Source organism: Pseudorasbora parva, chromosome 9, assembly GCF_024679245.1.
Source record: "Pseudorasbora parva isolate DD20220531a chromosome 9, ASM2467924v1, whole genome shotgun sequence".
In the NCBI taxonomy this organism is placed as follows: domain Eukaryota; kingdom Metazoa; phylum Chordata; class Actinopteri; order Cypriniformes; family Gobionidae; genus Pseudorasbora; species Pseudorasbora parva.
Window position 1 is genome coordinate 27,804,742 of NC_090180.1, and position 17,506 is coordinate 27,822,247.

Sequence of the window (17,506 nt, forward strand, 5' to 3'; positions counted from 1 at the left end):
ATATATATATATATATTCCAGGTTCTACCCTGGTGCTACCATTCTCTTTGGGCTACTACCCTTCATATCGCATTGTTCCAGCGATGTGACTAACGCTCACGCGCACATCGCGATGTCGATGTTAAAGCAGAATATTGTTCAGTCCTACCATTAACTGTCCATGCAACTACCACTTTGATGTTTCAAAAAGTTCATAAAGAGAAATAAAGCATATAAATCAGTATAGTCCAAATTTTCTGAAGAGAATTGATCGCTTTATATAATGAACAGATTGAATTTAGGCTTTTATTCATATATAAACATTCATCAAACTTAAACATCAGACATGATTAATGAAAGCTCAACCATGCTTGCTTAATGTGTGAGAACCAATGAGGTTCATTCTCGTGTTATGCAGCACATTTGAGCTTCAGCGAGAACCAATGAGGTTCATTCTTGTGTTACGCAGCACGTTTGAACTACCCCAAGGACCAATGAAGTTCATTCTCGTGTCATGTAGCATGTTTTAACTTCCGCAAGAACCAATAAGGTTTGTTCTTGCTCGTCAAGCAAGTGCGGATAAGCTTCTGTATAAGTTCATTGATCAATGTTTAAATGAGGATAAAAGTCTAAATTCAATTTGTTCATCGTGTAAAACGATCTAGTCTCTTCAGAAATATTGTAGTAAACTGCTCAATAGGGCATTTCAGAATGTTTGTAAACAATCAGAACCAAGATACTTCCGGGTGGCAGAACGCGAGCGGCTTCTACTGACAAACTGAAGAGATCCACAGACGGCTACTGTAAACAGTAACATATATATATATATCTGGGGAAATTCAAGACTAATATTAGTAAACTTTAGATCTCTTTTAAAGATCGAACTTATTGCCAGTCACTGCCTGAAGTAAAAGTAGGAAGAGACTGAACTTCTAGTGTCATGTAGGCTACTGATCAAATGTCAGTGGAAGAAATAGGAAAAGCAAAACATAGTTGTAGGCTGATGGATGATTGATGCGTGTACAACACTGGCTTCATCATCACCGCGAGTTTAGTTTGAGTGAATGCCTAACGTTAGCGGAGTAGCACTAGTCTACAGCACACACGCATCTGCACGCACGCTATCTGATTTTGACCATCAGAAGCTCACGTCTGTGCCATATCCGACCCTGACCGAGCAACAGAAGACGATCATAGCCTTTTTAGTTATATAACAGGGAAATAGACCATCTACGATAGCCTAACATATTGTAAGTCAAACAGCAACAGTCACTAAAATAACTACTCAATGGTAGGCTGAGGCTCAATTAAAAATTATGGTATTAGACTAGCGCTACATCTACTGGATCAAGGTTAGGCATTTCATGTATCGCTATCTCCTGAATTAGTTAATCGGTCCCTCAATAATCATGTTAACTATGTCTGAATCCCAAGCAATTTACTAGCGTTGCGATAGGAACGCTTCGGCTTTTGCCACCCGGACGAACGTTTATTGCTATTGTGACGTCATGGTAAATTGTCGTATACATATGGATTAGTTTTAATTCTTCAGCATTTTGAAGCATCATAGTAAGTAGTTGCTTAGACTGTCAATGGAGGGACAGTACTCTCCCAGATTTCATTAAAAAATATCTTCATTTGTGTTCTGAAAATAAACGACATGAAGTTAAGTCATGAGGGTTTGCATGGGCAGAACGCCAATGACCAATGATGTAATTTCCTTTTTTTTTTCTTTTTTGCATGATGGTTGCACCTAATTATTTGATTTGTCAGACAGAAGTTTCTCCACACATTTATAAGGAGATAAATATAAATATTTATAAATATTACATGACTTTGAGGCTTTTTACTTCATTATGATGTCAGGAATGACTTTATACCCCCCCCCCCCCCCCCCCCAAAAAAAAAAAAAATTCAGAATGTAATTTCTGTAACGTCACAGAAAGATATTGATAGATAATTGTCATTCATAGAAGAGGTGTGTTGAAGGTATTGTATGCATAAATAGCATTTTTTATATTTATTATAATTGATTTTAATTTTAAATAAGTGTAAGGGCAGTTTTTTAAGATGCCAGACATCATATCTTGATAGCATATCATAATAAAAGAAAAAAATCCATTAAAACCTTCCTTTATTGTAAAGGACCCCTTTCCTCATGTTTAAAAACATACTGTTCTAGTGTGCTAAATTACATTTACATACAACAAACATGTGACCTTCTGTTGCAGCTGGTATTGGCTGGAATGCAACACCACACAGATTCTCTCCATGTTCAGCTTGTGGCCACTGCATGTGTGTTTAACCTGACCGTCCAGGAGCTGGTGCTGGGAATGCCCTTACACCTGGTGGGAAATGTAGTTCAACAGCTTCTTACAGCCATGAAGAACTTCCCAAACCATGTGCAGGTATAAACAGACACAGGTGGCATTCAATATTCATCCTATTCATCATCCAATGGTTTGTATGCAATAGCACCATGATAGTATCCTATCTCTGGTGTATCCATCATGCTTTTGACCCTGCTGAAAAAAAGTACCATGAATCACCCATTCTGATCGTCTTAGCTGTTTAAGCTGTTCTTACTTGGTGTGAGCTGGTCTTTAGTTTTTAGTTTTTAGTAACCGGTTTTCCAAAAAAAAACCTTTCATGTCTGCAAGACAGGTAGTCCTAGACAGGAAGTCCTGCCCAAGCCAATGATTGAGCCAATGTTGCAGACAATGTCAGCCTGGTCAAACAGAGCACTTTTTTTAACTTAAAAAAAAATACTCACTTTCACTAGCCTGACGTGGTCATACTCAATTCCAGTCAGAATATGAGTCTGAAACTGCCCCATTGTGCTGTGATTATGAGGCGTGTTTCAACTGAACCAGGAAAGACCTCAATTGGATAGACCTACAACCAATCAGAGCAACTAAGCAACGCATTGTGAAATGTCAACAGACAGAACTCAACTGCACTGTGTTGCCAAGTCCGCGTTTTTTTCCATGAAAATTAAAAAATACAAATTTCTTAACAGCAAATGCTTACACGAATGCTTACATTTACTACATTTGGTTATGTGAATTTGAGTTTATCTTATTGATAGCATTTTTTAAATCTCCACAGTTGACTCCTATTCAAACTCATTATGGTTAAGCACCATCTGTAATGTCACAACATTTTGATTATTTTCGATTGTGAATCTGGTCAAATTCTTGTTACAATCCTCTTAAAAAAAAAAACTTCTCTGTTTAGAATATTTTTTATTTAAGGAAGGACAACACTACCATTATGTATAAACACATTTTATAAAATTAAAAAAATATATATGTAATATATTTTTGGCATTACAGTTTTTATTGCTTTATTTATATTTTGCCATTTAATAGGATCTACAATTATTCTCGACAATTTTTGTAAGATTCACCCGACTATAAATATTTTTTTCTGCTTTTAGTTGCAGAAGAATTGCCTTCTTACTCTTTGCAGTGACCATATCTTACAGGTTGTCCCATTTGACAGGTCAGTCCAGATACATTTCCTCTGCACTTCAGCATGTTGTTAATGTGACTTGGCTTAGTACTGACCCCTGTTTCCGCACAGATACGAAGCTGCTAAGCTAATAATGATGTTGCTTGGGAATCATGAAGACCAGACGGTGCAGAGAATGGCAGTGGCAGTAGTCTCCATATTAGTCTCTAAGGTAAGCTCTCTGTTCAATATCTTAAACCAAGATAAACTTTGATGCTATGCTGGGTTGTTATGTTTAGAGATGTTTAATATAATTAAAGTCAGCATGAAATGGAAGTTGCACTAATTACTTATTCCATGTTGTGATATATATCTGACATTCTCAAAAAACAAAATTATTTAAAAATATAAAAAGTTTTCTATCAAGCGATGCCAATCTTTTGACTCCTTGTTATAGTTTTGGAGTTATGAGTCTTTTGTGTATGTCGCAACTCTGAAAATGCCTTCAGGGCTTACATGGTTAATGGTCTATAAGTTGTAGTGGAATATGTTCTTGTAGAATAATGCTAGACTTTTTATGACATTTTAAAGACTCTTTTAAAATCCCTATGGGAAATAGAATTGGAAAAAATATTTCAAGAACCAACGCCACTGAAAAAGTAGGTGGGTACTAATACACTCTTAAAGGGATCCCCTGGTGTTGAGACTTGTATGGCTTAATATAACATAAATGATGTCTCTTACTGAATTATGTGGTAGAAAACCCATGAAAGATCGACGTTATTTAAAAAATCGATTTTATATTTGGACCATGGGCGGCGCCATTTTGTTTGCGTTCTAGGTTGATGACGTAGAATGGTTAAACTCCTCAATCAGCTGGAGTTACCCGTAGCTATTTTTACCACAACGCAACTCGAAAATTGTTTCAGAGTTAAACAAAACCAATGAATTGCTTTGTAATTGTACTTAAAGGGGGGGTGAAACACTCAGTTTCAGTCAATCTCATGTCAATCTTGAGTACCTATAGAGTAGTATTGCATCCTTCATATCTGCGAAAAGTCTTTAGTTTTATCATATTTATAAAAGAAATATGGGCTGTACCGAGTCTTTCCGGAAAAAACCGAGCGCCTGGAGGCGTATCGTGTGGGCGGAGCTAAAGAATGACAAGCGCGCAAAGCGGTGACGTCCTCAAGCGTGGAGAAACCCATCGCTATCTCAGCTAATACAGATAATGATCCACAATCAAATCTGAGGCTGAAATAAATTGAACAGGAGAAACGGCAACATCAGGATGTCCGTCTCTGTGGTATGTACTGTATTTAGGGGCCTTTGTGTGCAGTTTATGAGGACATGATTCGGTTTATGGACTATTGTATGTGACTAGACCTTAGAGGTAGCAAGCAAAACGGTTTTGCACGTCAGAGTCAGAATAGTGTAACGTTATACAGAACAACAATGGAGTAACTGTTAGCGCATTTGAATGACGAAGCACGCGATCGTATCGTTTACTGATGTTTACTCATGCGACGGTAGCCAATAGCAGAGACATTTGAAGTTGATTTACTCACCGGCATCTTCCAAAGCAGGACCGCTCTGTCAAAAACACACTTCTTTGGTATGATTTGGTGAAGTCCTGTGACAGCAGTGACCGTGGAAATCCACTTTGCGACGCGACTGAAGCGATGCCTTGAAGCTTCCCGTCATTTCTGCGTTCAAATCGGTTCAAATGCAGCGCTGCCTTCCCGGAATGCTGTGCTGAAGCGTTGAAGTCGCTCGACGTCACCCATAGGAATAAAGTTGAGCGCGGCGCGTCATAAGTGTTCACAGACGACTGGATCTGCACCTGAGAGACTGTTTACAGCGTGCATTTCCTCTCTCTCCCTCTAGTCACGCGCGCACGCACCCTACCGGGAGAAGAGCCCATACGGCCCATACAAGGACCTTCCGCTCTATTTAACGTCAAGTAGACCCATACTCGAAAAAAACTCGCCGAAACTTGTGAGAAACCGGAAGGAGTATTTTTAACACAGGAATACTCCATCAAACGTCCAACATTAGTTTTTGAAACTTTGTCTATGTTTAGGATGGGAATCCAAGTCTTTAAAGGTGTAAAAAGCTCAGTATGCATGAAACAGCATTTCACCCCCCCTTTAAAACACACTCAAACATACATGTGCACACAAACTCACCTACACAAGTCACAAACAGATCGGCGGGCGCGCACACACATCTGACAGACTGCTCTCTCAATCGCATACATCATCACCAAAACATCCTGCCTCTCTTCCTCACGTTACCTTATCCCATCGTCCTACCTAGATATTTCCCTCTGCTGGTTACATTAGGCATTACAGTTAATCTACTGCATATCAACAGTCTATCTAGGATATCAACACAGGGAATAGATTGAGGGTTATGTATGCGCGCACGCAGTGCGTGTGTGTGTGTGTGTGTGTGTTCGCGCCGATCTGTTGGGGTGTGTGTGAGTCTGTGAGAGAGAGAGAGTTTGTGCACATGACATGTATGTTTGAGTGCGTGAAGTCAGACAGCTGTTTGTAAATCGGCTTTACACTCGTTATTGCGGTGCAACGTGAGACTGAATGACTGCACTTGAACATGTCCACTATGGTGTCGGACAACACTACAAATGGCCGTCCCTTCAAATAATGCCCTATTTAAGGGTATAGGGTCGATTTCAGATTCAGCCCCTGTCGTGGAGACTGAGCAGCCCAACATCTCGATTGAAACAGAGTCTGTCGTGTGCGCGCCCGCCGATCTGTTTGTGACTTGTGTAGGTGAGTTTGTGTGCACATGTATGTTTGAGTGTGTTTTAAGTACAATTACAAAGGAATTCATTGGTTTTGTTTAACTCTGAAACAATTTTCGAGTTGCGTTGTGGTAAAAATAGCTGGGGGTAACGCCAGCTGATTGAGGAGTTCAACCATTCTACGTCATCAACCTAGAACGCAAACAAAATGGCGCCGCCCATGGTCCAAATATAAAATCGATTTTTAAAATAACGTAGATCTTTCATGGGTTTTCTACTACATAATTCAGTAAGAGACATCATTTATGTTATATTAAGCCATACAAGTCTCAACACCAGGGGATCCCTTTAATGCAATATGCAATTATATTACCATATATTTTGAGACTTTTTATCTCTAGGACATTAATAATGTGTAAAAGGATTTGAGGCTAGAGAACTTAATTTTCTCGCACTTCATTGCAGTTGAGCACAGAGGAGATCTCAGAACTGGGCGCAGAGGCATTTATAATGAAGGTAAATGTCTTCCTTCACATATTTGCTGTTGCTTTTTTAAAGACCCCAATCAAACGTTTTGTGGCTTTTGGTCCATTGCTATTAGCTTTGAACATCCTGTCTCATAAGGTTAGATGGACAAAAAATAAATGACTACTTGTACACAGTCTTGAAATAAAATATACAAAGAGAATGTCCCTCCAAATAAAACTGCCTGTCTATTTATAGGTTAGATCATTATTCACTGATCCATCTTTTTCGAGTCTGCTATCTTCCGACAGAAGTCCAGAACAATACTGATTGCAGTATGACCATCCACTCCGTCCTATTGACCTTTTGTACTACTTCACTCAAGATGGCTACCCTGTTGTGGAGTATGCAGAAGAATTCTTGGAGTACTTGAATTCTTGGAGTACTTCCACCCTGTACTTGAATGATGAGTTGTTATTGGCTATCTTTCATGGGGGCTTGGATAAATCTTTGAATTCATTGATGCCTTGGAATGCTAACAACTGCACCTTGGGACCATGCATCCTTTATGCACTCATGCATAGCCGCTCCAGCCCAAGAATCCACTTTAGAGCCTGCTCCGGCCCTGGAGCTCAGCCAAGAGTCCACTCCAGCCCCTGAGAACAGTCCAGTGTTGGCTCCGGACCCATGAACACAGCTCTGAGTCTTCCCCAGAGTTTGCCCTTGTCTAGGAGTCTGCTCCTGTCCATGCTGACCCATGAGTCTTCAAAATTCGCTCCAACTACGAAGGTTCATCTGAAGTCCAGACCAGTATCCCCTGCATTCTCATATTTGAACACCACATTGGGCCCCGCAAAGAGGAGGTGGAAAAGGATCCTGAGGGAATTTTTAATCCAGAGGTTTTTGTACCCTAAAGCCCAATCCTCTCAGTGCCGCCAAGTCAAAATATTTCAGTGCTAGTCAATACCGGTGGTCTCTACGCTGCCAAGTCAAATGGTCACAGCACTGCCCAGTCCGGTGGTTTCCGAACTACTAAGTACAGCGCTCTCAGGGCTGCCAAGTCAAATGGTTACAGCGCTAAATAGTTTCAACATGTCAGAATCCGGTGGCCCCAGATTTAATGCCATGGTTTTCTGCTTTGTCTGTGATGGACACTATCTGTGTATGTTTGGGCTGCACAAAAAAACTCTTGTTTCCTTTGAAGCAGCGGCATGAAAAATTCTCATCACCAGCCCAGTCACCTTAGCACACTACGGCTGCGTCCGAAAACCTAGGCAGTTGACTCCTTGCCTCGCTGCCTTATGAGACAATGGCTTGTAAGGCAGAGTTTTGTGCATGAAGGCATCTCACGAAGCTGATTTTGGACAGACTTCTAAGGCAGTGTAACAGTTTAATGATCTACAGCAAAATAGAGAGTGCTTTGGTGAGAACTAAACAAAATTTTTTTTGCCAGCAGCCATATCAACCTGTAGCCCAAGACTGGTTTCCCACTGAAGCTAAGCAGGGCTGAGCCTGGTCAGTACATGGATGGGAGACCAACTGGGAAAACTAGGTTGCTGCTGGTAGAGGTGTTAGTGAGGCCAGCAGGGGGTGCTCACCCTGTGGTCTGTGTGGGTCCTAACACCCCAGTATAGTGATGGGGACACTGTACTGTCAAAGAGCACTGTCCTTCGGATGAGACGTTAAACCGAGGTCCTGACTCTCTGTGGTCATTAAAAATCCCATGGCACTTCTCGTAAAATAGTAGGGGTATAACCCCGGTGTCCTGGCCGAATTCCCTTGATTGGCCCTTACCATGCCTAATTATCCCCATCCATTGAACTGGCTCTATCACCATCTGTCCTCTCCACCTATCGCTGGTGTGTGGTGAGTGCACTGGCGCTGTTGTACTGTGGCTGCTGTCACATCATTTATATGTATTTATATTTATATATTTAATTACTATATTTGTAATTTCTCGCTAGAAATGACATCAGAAGTGGAAAATATTGGTTAAAAAAAAATACATTTACACACAAACGGACCAGTGAACGCAACTTTCAGACGACCATTTTTCCACCCAGCCTTTGGTATCCCACAATCCTGTGCTTTCCATTCAGTGACAGTTGAGCTGGGAAAATAAGATGGCATCCGAAAGCTGCGCTTGCTTGTCAGTTTGTGTGTAAATATATGTTTTTTACCAATATTTTCCACTTCTGAAGTCATTTCTAGCGAAAAATCACTAATGTAGTAATTAAATATGTGTTTAGTTCTCACCAAAGCTCTCTCTATTTTGCTGTAGATCATTAAACTGTTATGCTGCCTAAGAAGTCTGTCCGAAATTAGTTTTGTGAGGTGCCTTCATGCACAAAACGCCTCATCAGCACACTTGTCACCTCTGGCATATAAGCACACGCTTCAAACACACTCATTGTATGGTCTACCACTTGTACAACGGATTACTTACCTGTGTTCCCTCCCTGCGACCATTGCCTCCTGTGATTTCCCCCAAGTTCCTGTCTCCTTGCTTCTGCGTCTGTTCCTCTTCTCCAGCGTTCCAAGTGTGTGGGGACAATAAATCTTTTATGCTCTCCTAACCCTAACCCTTTTATGCTAACCATATTGTTAAGTATTATAGAATATGCAAATGAAAAAATCTTTAAGCTTCTATTGCAAATGCCTGAATGGACAGATGACTACATGAACCAAACCAATTCATTTATTCCCCTTTCTGTGGAACTTCAGCAGTTGCTGAGCATCGTCCAACAGAAGGCCTCACTGGGTGTAGTGGACTCGACTCTGAAGTTTGCATTAAGTGCTTTGTGGAACTTGACAGATGAGACACCCACTGCTTGTCGCCATTTCATTCAGTGCCAAGGGCTGGAACTTTACATGGAATTGCTGGAGGTACACAGACACGCACTCATGTACAGTTCGACACATTTGTAGTCAAGTCACCTTTACTTATATATAGCTTTTTACAATACAGATTTTTTTTCGAAGCAGCTTATACACTGTAAAAAAAATATTGTTGGTTTAACTTTAAAAAGTAAGTAACCTGGTTGGCTTAAAATGTTGAGTTTATTGAAATTAAAAATTTGAGTTGATACAATGAAGGAAATTGGTTTAATAAATAGAAACTCAAAATATTATTGTATCTGAACCACATAAAAAGTTACACTGTGTCTTCACAAATAAAACACACACAATTACCTAATGCTTACAAAATATTTGAATATTTGAATATTTGAATAAAGGTTGTCGATTCTCAAAAATGTTCATTGTATTAACTCAAATGTTTTATTTTAATAAACTAAACATTTTAAGGCAACTGGGTAACTTATTTTTTTAAATAATTTTTTACAGTGTAGTGATAAACTGGAAAATAATGGTCAATGATGGAAACAGAATTCAATTCTCCTTTAAAGCAGCTATAATAAGGCAATTGTGAACAACGGTCATTACATTACTGAAATCAGTTGAATGTTGATTCAGTTCTATTTTAAAACTGTGTAGTTCAAATCATCTGTAAGCTCAGCTCAGTTTAGTACAGTTATTTTCCAATAGTGTAAAGGCATTCAAGTCATAATATTGTGGAATATTAAGTATCCACAACTAAAAAAGCCAGAGGCTACAGTGGCAAGGAACTTCATTGCTGAGAGAAAAGGAGGAGAAACCTTGGGCGAAATCAGACTCAGTTGGGGGACCAGTTCACCCTCTATCCAAATGACCGAACTTGGTGTGGTTTAATTCCAGGCTGCATTACTAGTCAGATTATAGACTGAGATCATAAATTTACTACAATGACAAATTCTTGAACTTATTGATACTTCATCAAAAAAGTAAAAATTCTTTGATAATTTTCTCACCCTTTTGTTGAATCAATCTAAACCAGTGTTACTTTTTTTCTGTGAAAAACAAATTCTTTAAATAATGTTGATAACATTTTGGACACAAACCATTTTGGTCACCATTGAATTGATCAAAATATCAACTTTAGCATCTTCTTTACCACAGAAGACAGAAATTCAAATAGTTTTGGAATGACATGAGTTAAATGATGATTTATGATGATGAGCATTTTGGGGAGAAATGTCACTTTTAAATGGTTGTTAATCTTCTCATTACGCTCTCCTCTCCTCCACAGACTTATTATTCTGAGTTCTCCATCCAGCAGAAGATCCTGGGCCTTTTGGTAATTATTTTTTAAAATTGGTGGAAGTATGGTTGTACAAAGTAAACAACTCGCCCACTCTTGACATGATTGCTTTTGTTCTCATGCAAATCTAAATGAACTGAAAATATTCAGTGTTTACAGATGATTTATTGACTAATGGTCCAGAAGGAGAATATTAGTAATAATAGCTGAACTAATGTTAACTACCATAAACTATTCACAATATACTTTTTACTATGTATAGAAATGGGCTTTAATGTGATTTGGTTTTAATGTATGTTTAGTATGTTAATATTCTAGTGTTGGCTGCCTGTTGGTAGTGTAAGTAAATGGTATTTCATATGCTTTTCTCTGTATGTGTTAGTGAGAGATATTGATTCAAACTTCTACAGCACTGATGGAATGGTGAAGGATTTTTGATCCATTCTTGAAATTATTTGAGGCAGGGTAACACTTTACATTAATGTTCTATACATTAGCATTAGGTAACAAAGAACAATACCTTAGCAACAGGGGCGATTCTATGATTTTCATTTTAAGGGGGCTCAGCCCCCATTGAGGGCATGAAACAAACGTACCACTTTAGTTTAGGGTCCAATTCTCACTATTAACTAGTACCTTATTAGCATGCATATGAGGATATTGGTTTTTTATTATTACTTATAATTATGAAGCAAAAATGAATGGCTTATTCTGCATCACTATATTGTACATCCCTTAATCATACTCAGGAATGTAGGCAGGTTTATAAGCACAGATCCCAAATGTGAGGTAGTTAGGGGGGGTTGAAATTTCCCCGGGAAAATTTTGATTATATGATCTACATGTGTGCATTTTAAGATGTTCTCAAGGCAAAAGAAGAAGAAAAAAAGCTTGAAAACCATGTCAGTGGGCAGATATGACTGATTTTTTTTTTTTTTTTTTTTTTAGTGACGAAAGCAAACAAAAAGCAAACTGATATTTGTTTTCTGAATCATTTTCATAGACACATTAACTTACTGAAGGCTACCAGGAAAGCTAGGTAACTAAGTTTATTAAATTAATTCAAAATATGCTCACATTCATAAGTAATCTTATGCCCAATACAGGCTGAAAAAAGCTGAGCTGAAGCCCCCCTAAAAAGGGCCTAGTGACGGCCATGCTTTGCAACATTAGGTTACTGATATTTTTTTACATTTATGCATGTTGTATGTGTATTGCATGACTCAACAATGAATAATAGGACATTACATTAAAATGAACATAGATTAATGCAATTGATGTTGATTGTTAGTTGATGATACCTGATGCATTGACTAATAATGAGCCTAATTGTAAAGTGTTAGCAGGGACCGTTTGGTCTCTTTATGAAAATTCCCTATGCAGTATGTTAACATTTTATAACATGTTCAATGGGTGGATTCACCTGCAAGGAAAATCATGTAATGGCCTTAACCTTTAGCATACCCCATGTGGAATTGTGGCATTTTAATATTCTGTTATAGAAGTGTATCTGCTTCAAATGACGACTAGCTTGCGCAACATTGAAATCATTGAATCTCCTGTGTCTGTGCTCCAGAATAATGTAGCAGAGGTGGAGGAGCTACGGATGGAGCTGATGAGTGAGGACCTGGTGGAGCACATTCTCTCACTCTTAATCAACCCTGTAGTGGAGGTGGATGTCAGTTACTTTGCTGGAGGGATCCTGGCACATCTCATCTCAGTCAGGGGGCCTGTGTGGGGTCTGGATGCTGAGCTACACTGCACAGTGAAGGAGAAACTGGTGTGTGTGTGTGTGTGTGGGTGTGTGTATGGTTTATGAGGACACAAATAATGTGTATAATGACATGGGTATTACTTCCCATGTGCCCATAAATCAAATGGCTTAAACATGCCTAACAGTTTTTATTTTAAACATTTGGGGTGTAAAATGTTTGTTATTTTGACATGGTTGCCTGCTAAAATTTGCATTCCTGGGTCTATATATCACATAATTGAGGTCGCTTCAACCCGCCGACATGGAAAACAACCCACGGAAAAGAACACAGATTTGGCAACACAGTGCAGTTTAGTTCTGTTGACTAGAATTGAGTATGACCACATCAGGCTAGTTATTTTATAGAATACACTACTATTACCTATGGCAGGGGTGTTTCCTTCAAGAAGGCAAAGGAGGCAGTGTCTAATAATAATGATAAAAATATTATTACGAAAGTAAATTGAGAATGAATGGGGGAAAGTCACGATAGAGGAGGCAATGGCCCTCATTTATCAATCTTGCGTAGAAACTGGTGTATATGTTGGCGTAAGATTATGCTTACACTCCTCTCATCGCCTGATTTATGAAGCTGTGCGCACCTCTGCAATCCAGGTGTACGCAATACTTGCCCTTGATAAATGTGGCGGCTGAAAACGATCGTCATTAGAATAACACGCCCCTATATATTCAAGTCTCCGCCTCTCCCACGCCCTCATTTTACGCCATGGACAAACAGAAGATGGCAAAGAAGCGAAACTTCTCCGACGTGGAGATCGGGCGCGCTCAATCATCTCACTAGTCCACTAGTCAGGACACTGGTTAGGACATAAGTCAACGGGCTGACTCCCTGATCAGTGCCCTGACTACTGAACTAGTGAGATGATTGAGACGCGCCCATCGAGACCATCACCAGGGAAGTGGAAAAAAAAACGAAATTGTTTTATTTGGGAGTTTAAAGAGTGGGATTAAAGGCACCTACAAAAACAAAATATGGACCCAAATTACGAGTACTCTTAATAGTGTGGAGGTTGACAAGTGCACTCCAGCAGTTTAAATAGCTGTTTGGATGATAAATTACACAATGCATTATTTTACAGCACGTTTTGAAACAATTAGCATTTAATTTCGTATCACGGCACATGAATTGGGGTGTACAATAGTGATGATGATGTGATGTGGAGTAAGATTCATTCACATTAATAATTACATGACAATTTGTAAGATTCTTCTTATTATTATTATGATTATTATTCTTAATGACGCTTGTTATTTAGAAGAAAATGCCGTTTTTATTGATTTTATTATTATTTAAAAGAAGAAGGCCATTTTTATTATTTTGTCAGTCTGAATTATTTTAGTCCCAGTCCGTGCGCAGCTGCTGGGCCAGGCGCGGGCCTGAAACGTCAGATAAAGCGCACAGGCTCGCGACTGGAGGAATACATATGCCTACAGATCAAACACTTTGGTAAAGTCACACAAATTAAACATTGACCTTCATGTTGCACAAAAATAAACACTAAATGTTGTTGTTGTGGTTTTTAACAGTGGGTCATATAGCATATCTTGTCAGTGCGTTTTGTGGTGTTAGGGATTGTTTTTCTGCGCATTTTCCCACTAACTCAAACGTGCATACACCACCTCCTGAGCTGGCGTAGGATTTGAGCGTGCCGTACGCCAACGTCCATATTGATAAATCTCAAAGTCACCGTGGGTTTGGGTGCATGCAAGGTGTACGCTGGAAATTTGGTGTACGCACTTTTGATAAATGAGGGCCAATGTCTTTATCACGCTATGACTGGACATGATCGGTTATGGTTGGTTTATGTGATAAATCGTGCCTTTTTTTCCCCGTGTGCATTCTCGAATCGGCCTGAATGAAACTGCTCATTCATTCACTCATTCACTAATCCCTAGCAAGGTTATTTTCGTAAACGAAAACTGAAACTAAGACTAAAACTATTGGTCAAAAAACATTTTCGTAAACTGAAATAAAATTAAAAAATCTGAATAAATAAAAAACTAAAACTAAACGAAACTAACTACTCGTACTAAAAAACTAACTGAAATAAAATAATAATTAGCAAAAATAAATATTCGTTTTCGTTATTAATAAGCCCTATTTAATGTGGTGGAAAATCTGACATCTGACTGTGGCGGTTGAGCGAGTGTCTGTATATTGCGCTAGTGCGCGTGAAGTGATCTGAGGAGGAGATTAACCGTCCTGTGACGGACGCGTGCAGACAGGCAACACATCGCCAGTCCTAAACGGCAGTTCACAAAGAATCGATGCGTCCGTGGCAGTGAAATGGGAAATAACACAAGGTAATGAGATGCACGTTGAACTTCTTTTAAGCTCACTGTTTTAGAATGCCGTTTCTTACGCGACGAGAGACGCAGGCGCAAAAGTCAGCAACTAGAAAGCAACGTTACTAGCCTACTGTGCGTTTGAAATTTCATGTTTGCATAATATTGACAGGCTCAAAGGTGTTATCATAATCATTTACTAATAATAATATTATTGTCTGTGTGGAGACATTTCCCCACAAAGTAGGGAATACCAGGACACACACACACACACACGTTTGTTTCACTATATAAGTGAGGACATGGACTTCCATTGATTTTATATCAGGTTAATGATATTTTCTATCCCCTAACCCAATCCCTATCCCTAAACCTCCCCATCCCAAGAACGTGCAAAACAATAGATTTAAATAAAAACATGTTTTGGCCGATTTATAAGCCTTTTTAACCAGTGAGGACCAGTCAAATGCCCTCACTAGTCAGTTATCATAATATTTTACTAGATAAGTGAGGACATTGGTCCCCTTTACAATTATAACACAATACACACACACACACACACACACACACACACACACTCTCTCTCTCTCTCTCTCTCTCTCACACACACACACACACACACACACACACACACACACACACACACACACACACACAGCACAACAGTGTGTGTTGGCTGTATTCAGATGACTTTAGCTGTGGTCTTACGCTGCTAGCCTACATTGTACTACTGAAGAAATTAAAATAAGCTTTTAATTGTTTAACAATATTTTATCTTTGCTATGAATGAGTTTGTCTGGAATTTATAATTTTTACTTTTATATTTTACGTTGCATTTATTTTGTTCTTTAAGATAGGCTAATACTCAGAGGATCTATGTCAAAAATATCAAATATAATTTTTTAATATCAAAATATAATTTATTTCATTTTTAATCTCCAGATCGTTGTTTGTATAGGTCATAGTTTGACTCAAGCTTTTTTGCTCAAAGGTGAAGACCCAACTTTATGCATGTTTTGTAAGACCTTCCTGGGTTTAAACAATAATGCTCATTTATCAAGTTATTTCACTTAAGGATGTTTAGTCAGATTAAACTCTAATCTGTGCAAACATTAAACTTTGCTGAAATTAAAAACCTTGATTTGGTCTCTACACTTCATTATGGTAACTCTGCTAAACTATAATTACTAAAACTGAAACTAAATAAATAAAAACTAAATAGAAATGTATTTGCAAAATAAAAACTAAACTAAAACTAGCGAAACCATTTGTAAAACTAACTAAAACTAAACTGAAATTTGTAGCAAAATTGAAAACGATACTAAAATAAAAACTAATTTAAAAAAGCAAAACTATAATAACCTTGATCCCTAGTCCCCTAAATGAATTGAGTAAATTCGGACGCTGACGTATACACTTGCGTTGTAGGGCTGGAGCTGTTGCAGAAACGGTTTTGTCACACATAGTAATAAAAACAACTTTTGTCTTGCATGTAACCTACTTTATAAAATAATATTAAAGGTCCCATGGCATGGAATTTTAATTTTATGAGGTTTTTCAACATTAATAGGAGTTCCCCTGGCCTGAATATTGTCCCCAAGTGGCTAGAATTTTTTTCTGGTGTAAACGAATTTCTGGCTTTCTTTCTCTGCCTTTGTAACATGACATCATGACTTTGCGTAAACAAACACGCCATTTTCTAAAGCCAAAGCTGGTGTGTCATATATATGCCATTTCATGAGATCAGACTGGCCTTTGTGAAAATGAGAGCCCAGACGAGCCGATCTTGAATTCTCCTATTATGACTTCATACCGGGAAAGGCTACCTCTCCTTCATCTGCTTTGCCTGCCCAGAGAATTAGTAGAGAATGGATTTAGTTTATCAGTTGCGATGTCAGTAGCACAGTCTTACCATATGGATTTGACAGCACCGCCACTCTGGCAATTTGACAAACGATCCGAATCATGAACCAATACGGCGATTCATATCAGTTCAAAACTTTGTTTTGAATTCGACCCATCACTATACATAGTCGTTTTCTTTTTTGCGCACAAAAACTATTCTCATCGCTTCATAAAATTGTTGTAGAATAACTGTAGTGAGATGGGCTTTGTAACGACGTCTTTAGTGCCTTTTATGGGTCTTGAGAGAGGAAATGACATTGGTGTCATCGGATTTCAACAAAAATATCTTCATTTGTGTTCCAAAGATGAACGGAGGTCTTACGGGTGTTGAACGACATGAGGGTAGGTAATTAATGAGAGTTGGGTAAACTAACCCTTTAAGCTGCTCAACAGAAGCTCTTACTGTATTCATGTCGATGTCGTGTTTGTTGTTAGTTTTGGTGAAAACATTTTGTGAGAGAAATAACATTGCAAAGTTCATTCGTGTTAATTCAGAGCTCTCAGATACAAACTAAATAAATTTGTGCACGCAAAGCACTCTCAACAACTCAGTACAATAACCTTTTCTCAGCAATCTATCTCTAGATCGCTGTCTCTCTCTGGACTGGCAGTGCTGCAGCTGCTACTTGCACCTCACTAAACCATGTCCCCTCCACACGTAATCTCATTTCGAATGCAAAGATGTCAGCCAATCACAACAGTGGGTGTTTTCACTGAAGTCTCACAGCAGATACGGCCC

At 38.8% G+C, this 17,506-nt stretch overlaps 1 protein-coding gene across 2 annotated transcripts in view; it reads left to right on the forward strand.

Moving 5' to 3' along the window:
* Positions 1-17,506, forward strand: part of zyg11l (zyg-11 family member, cell cycle regulator, like) — a 42,488-nt gene that overhangs the window by 12,123 nt on the left and 12,859 nt on the right. The window contains exons 5-11 of one of the 2 annotated variants that reach the window (XM_067452148.1): positions 2,211-2,387; positions 3,419-3,483; positions 3,565-3,664; positions 6,665-6,715; positions 9,389-9,550; positions 10,791-10,838; positions 12,379-12,582. In XM_067452148.1, the coding sequence (XP_067308249.1) occupies positions 2,211-2,387; positions 3,419-3,483; positions 3,565-3,664; positions 6,665-6,715; positions 9,389-9,550; positions 10,791-10,838; positions 12,379-12,582 (807 nt within the window). The remainder of the gene's footprint in view (positions 1-2,210; positions 2,388-3,418; positions 3,484-3,564; positions 3,665-6,664; positions 6,716-9,388; positions 9,551-10,790; positions 10,839-12,378; positions 12,583-17,506) is intronic. The other variant, XM_067452149.1, reaches the window with a different exon arrangement.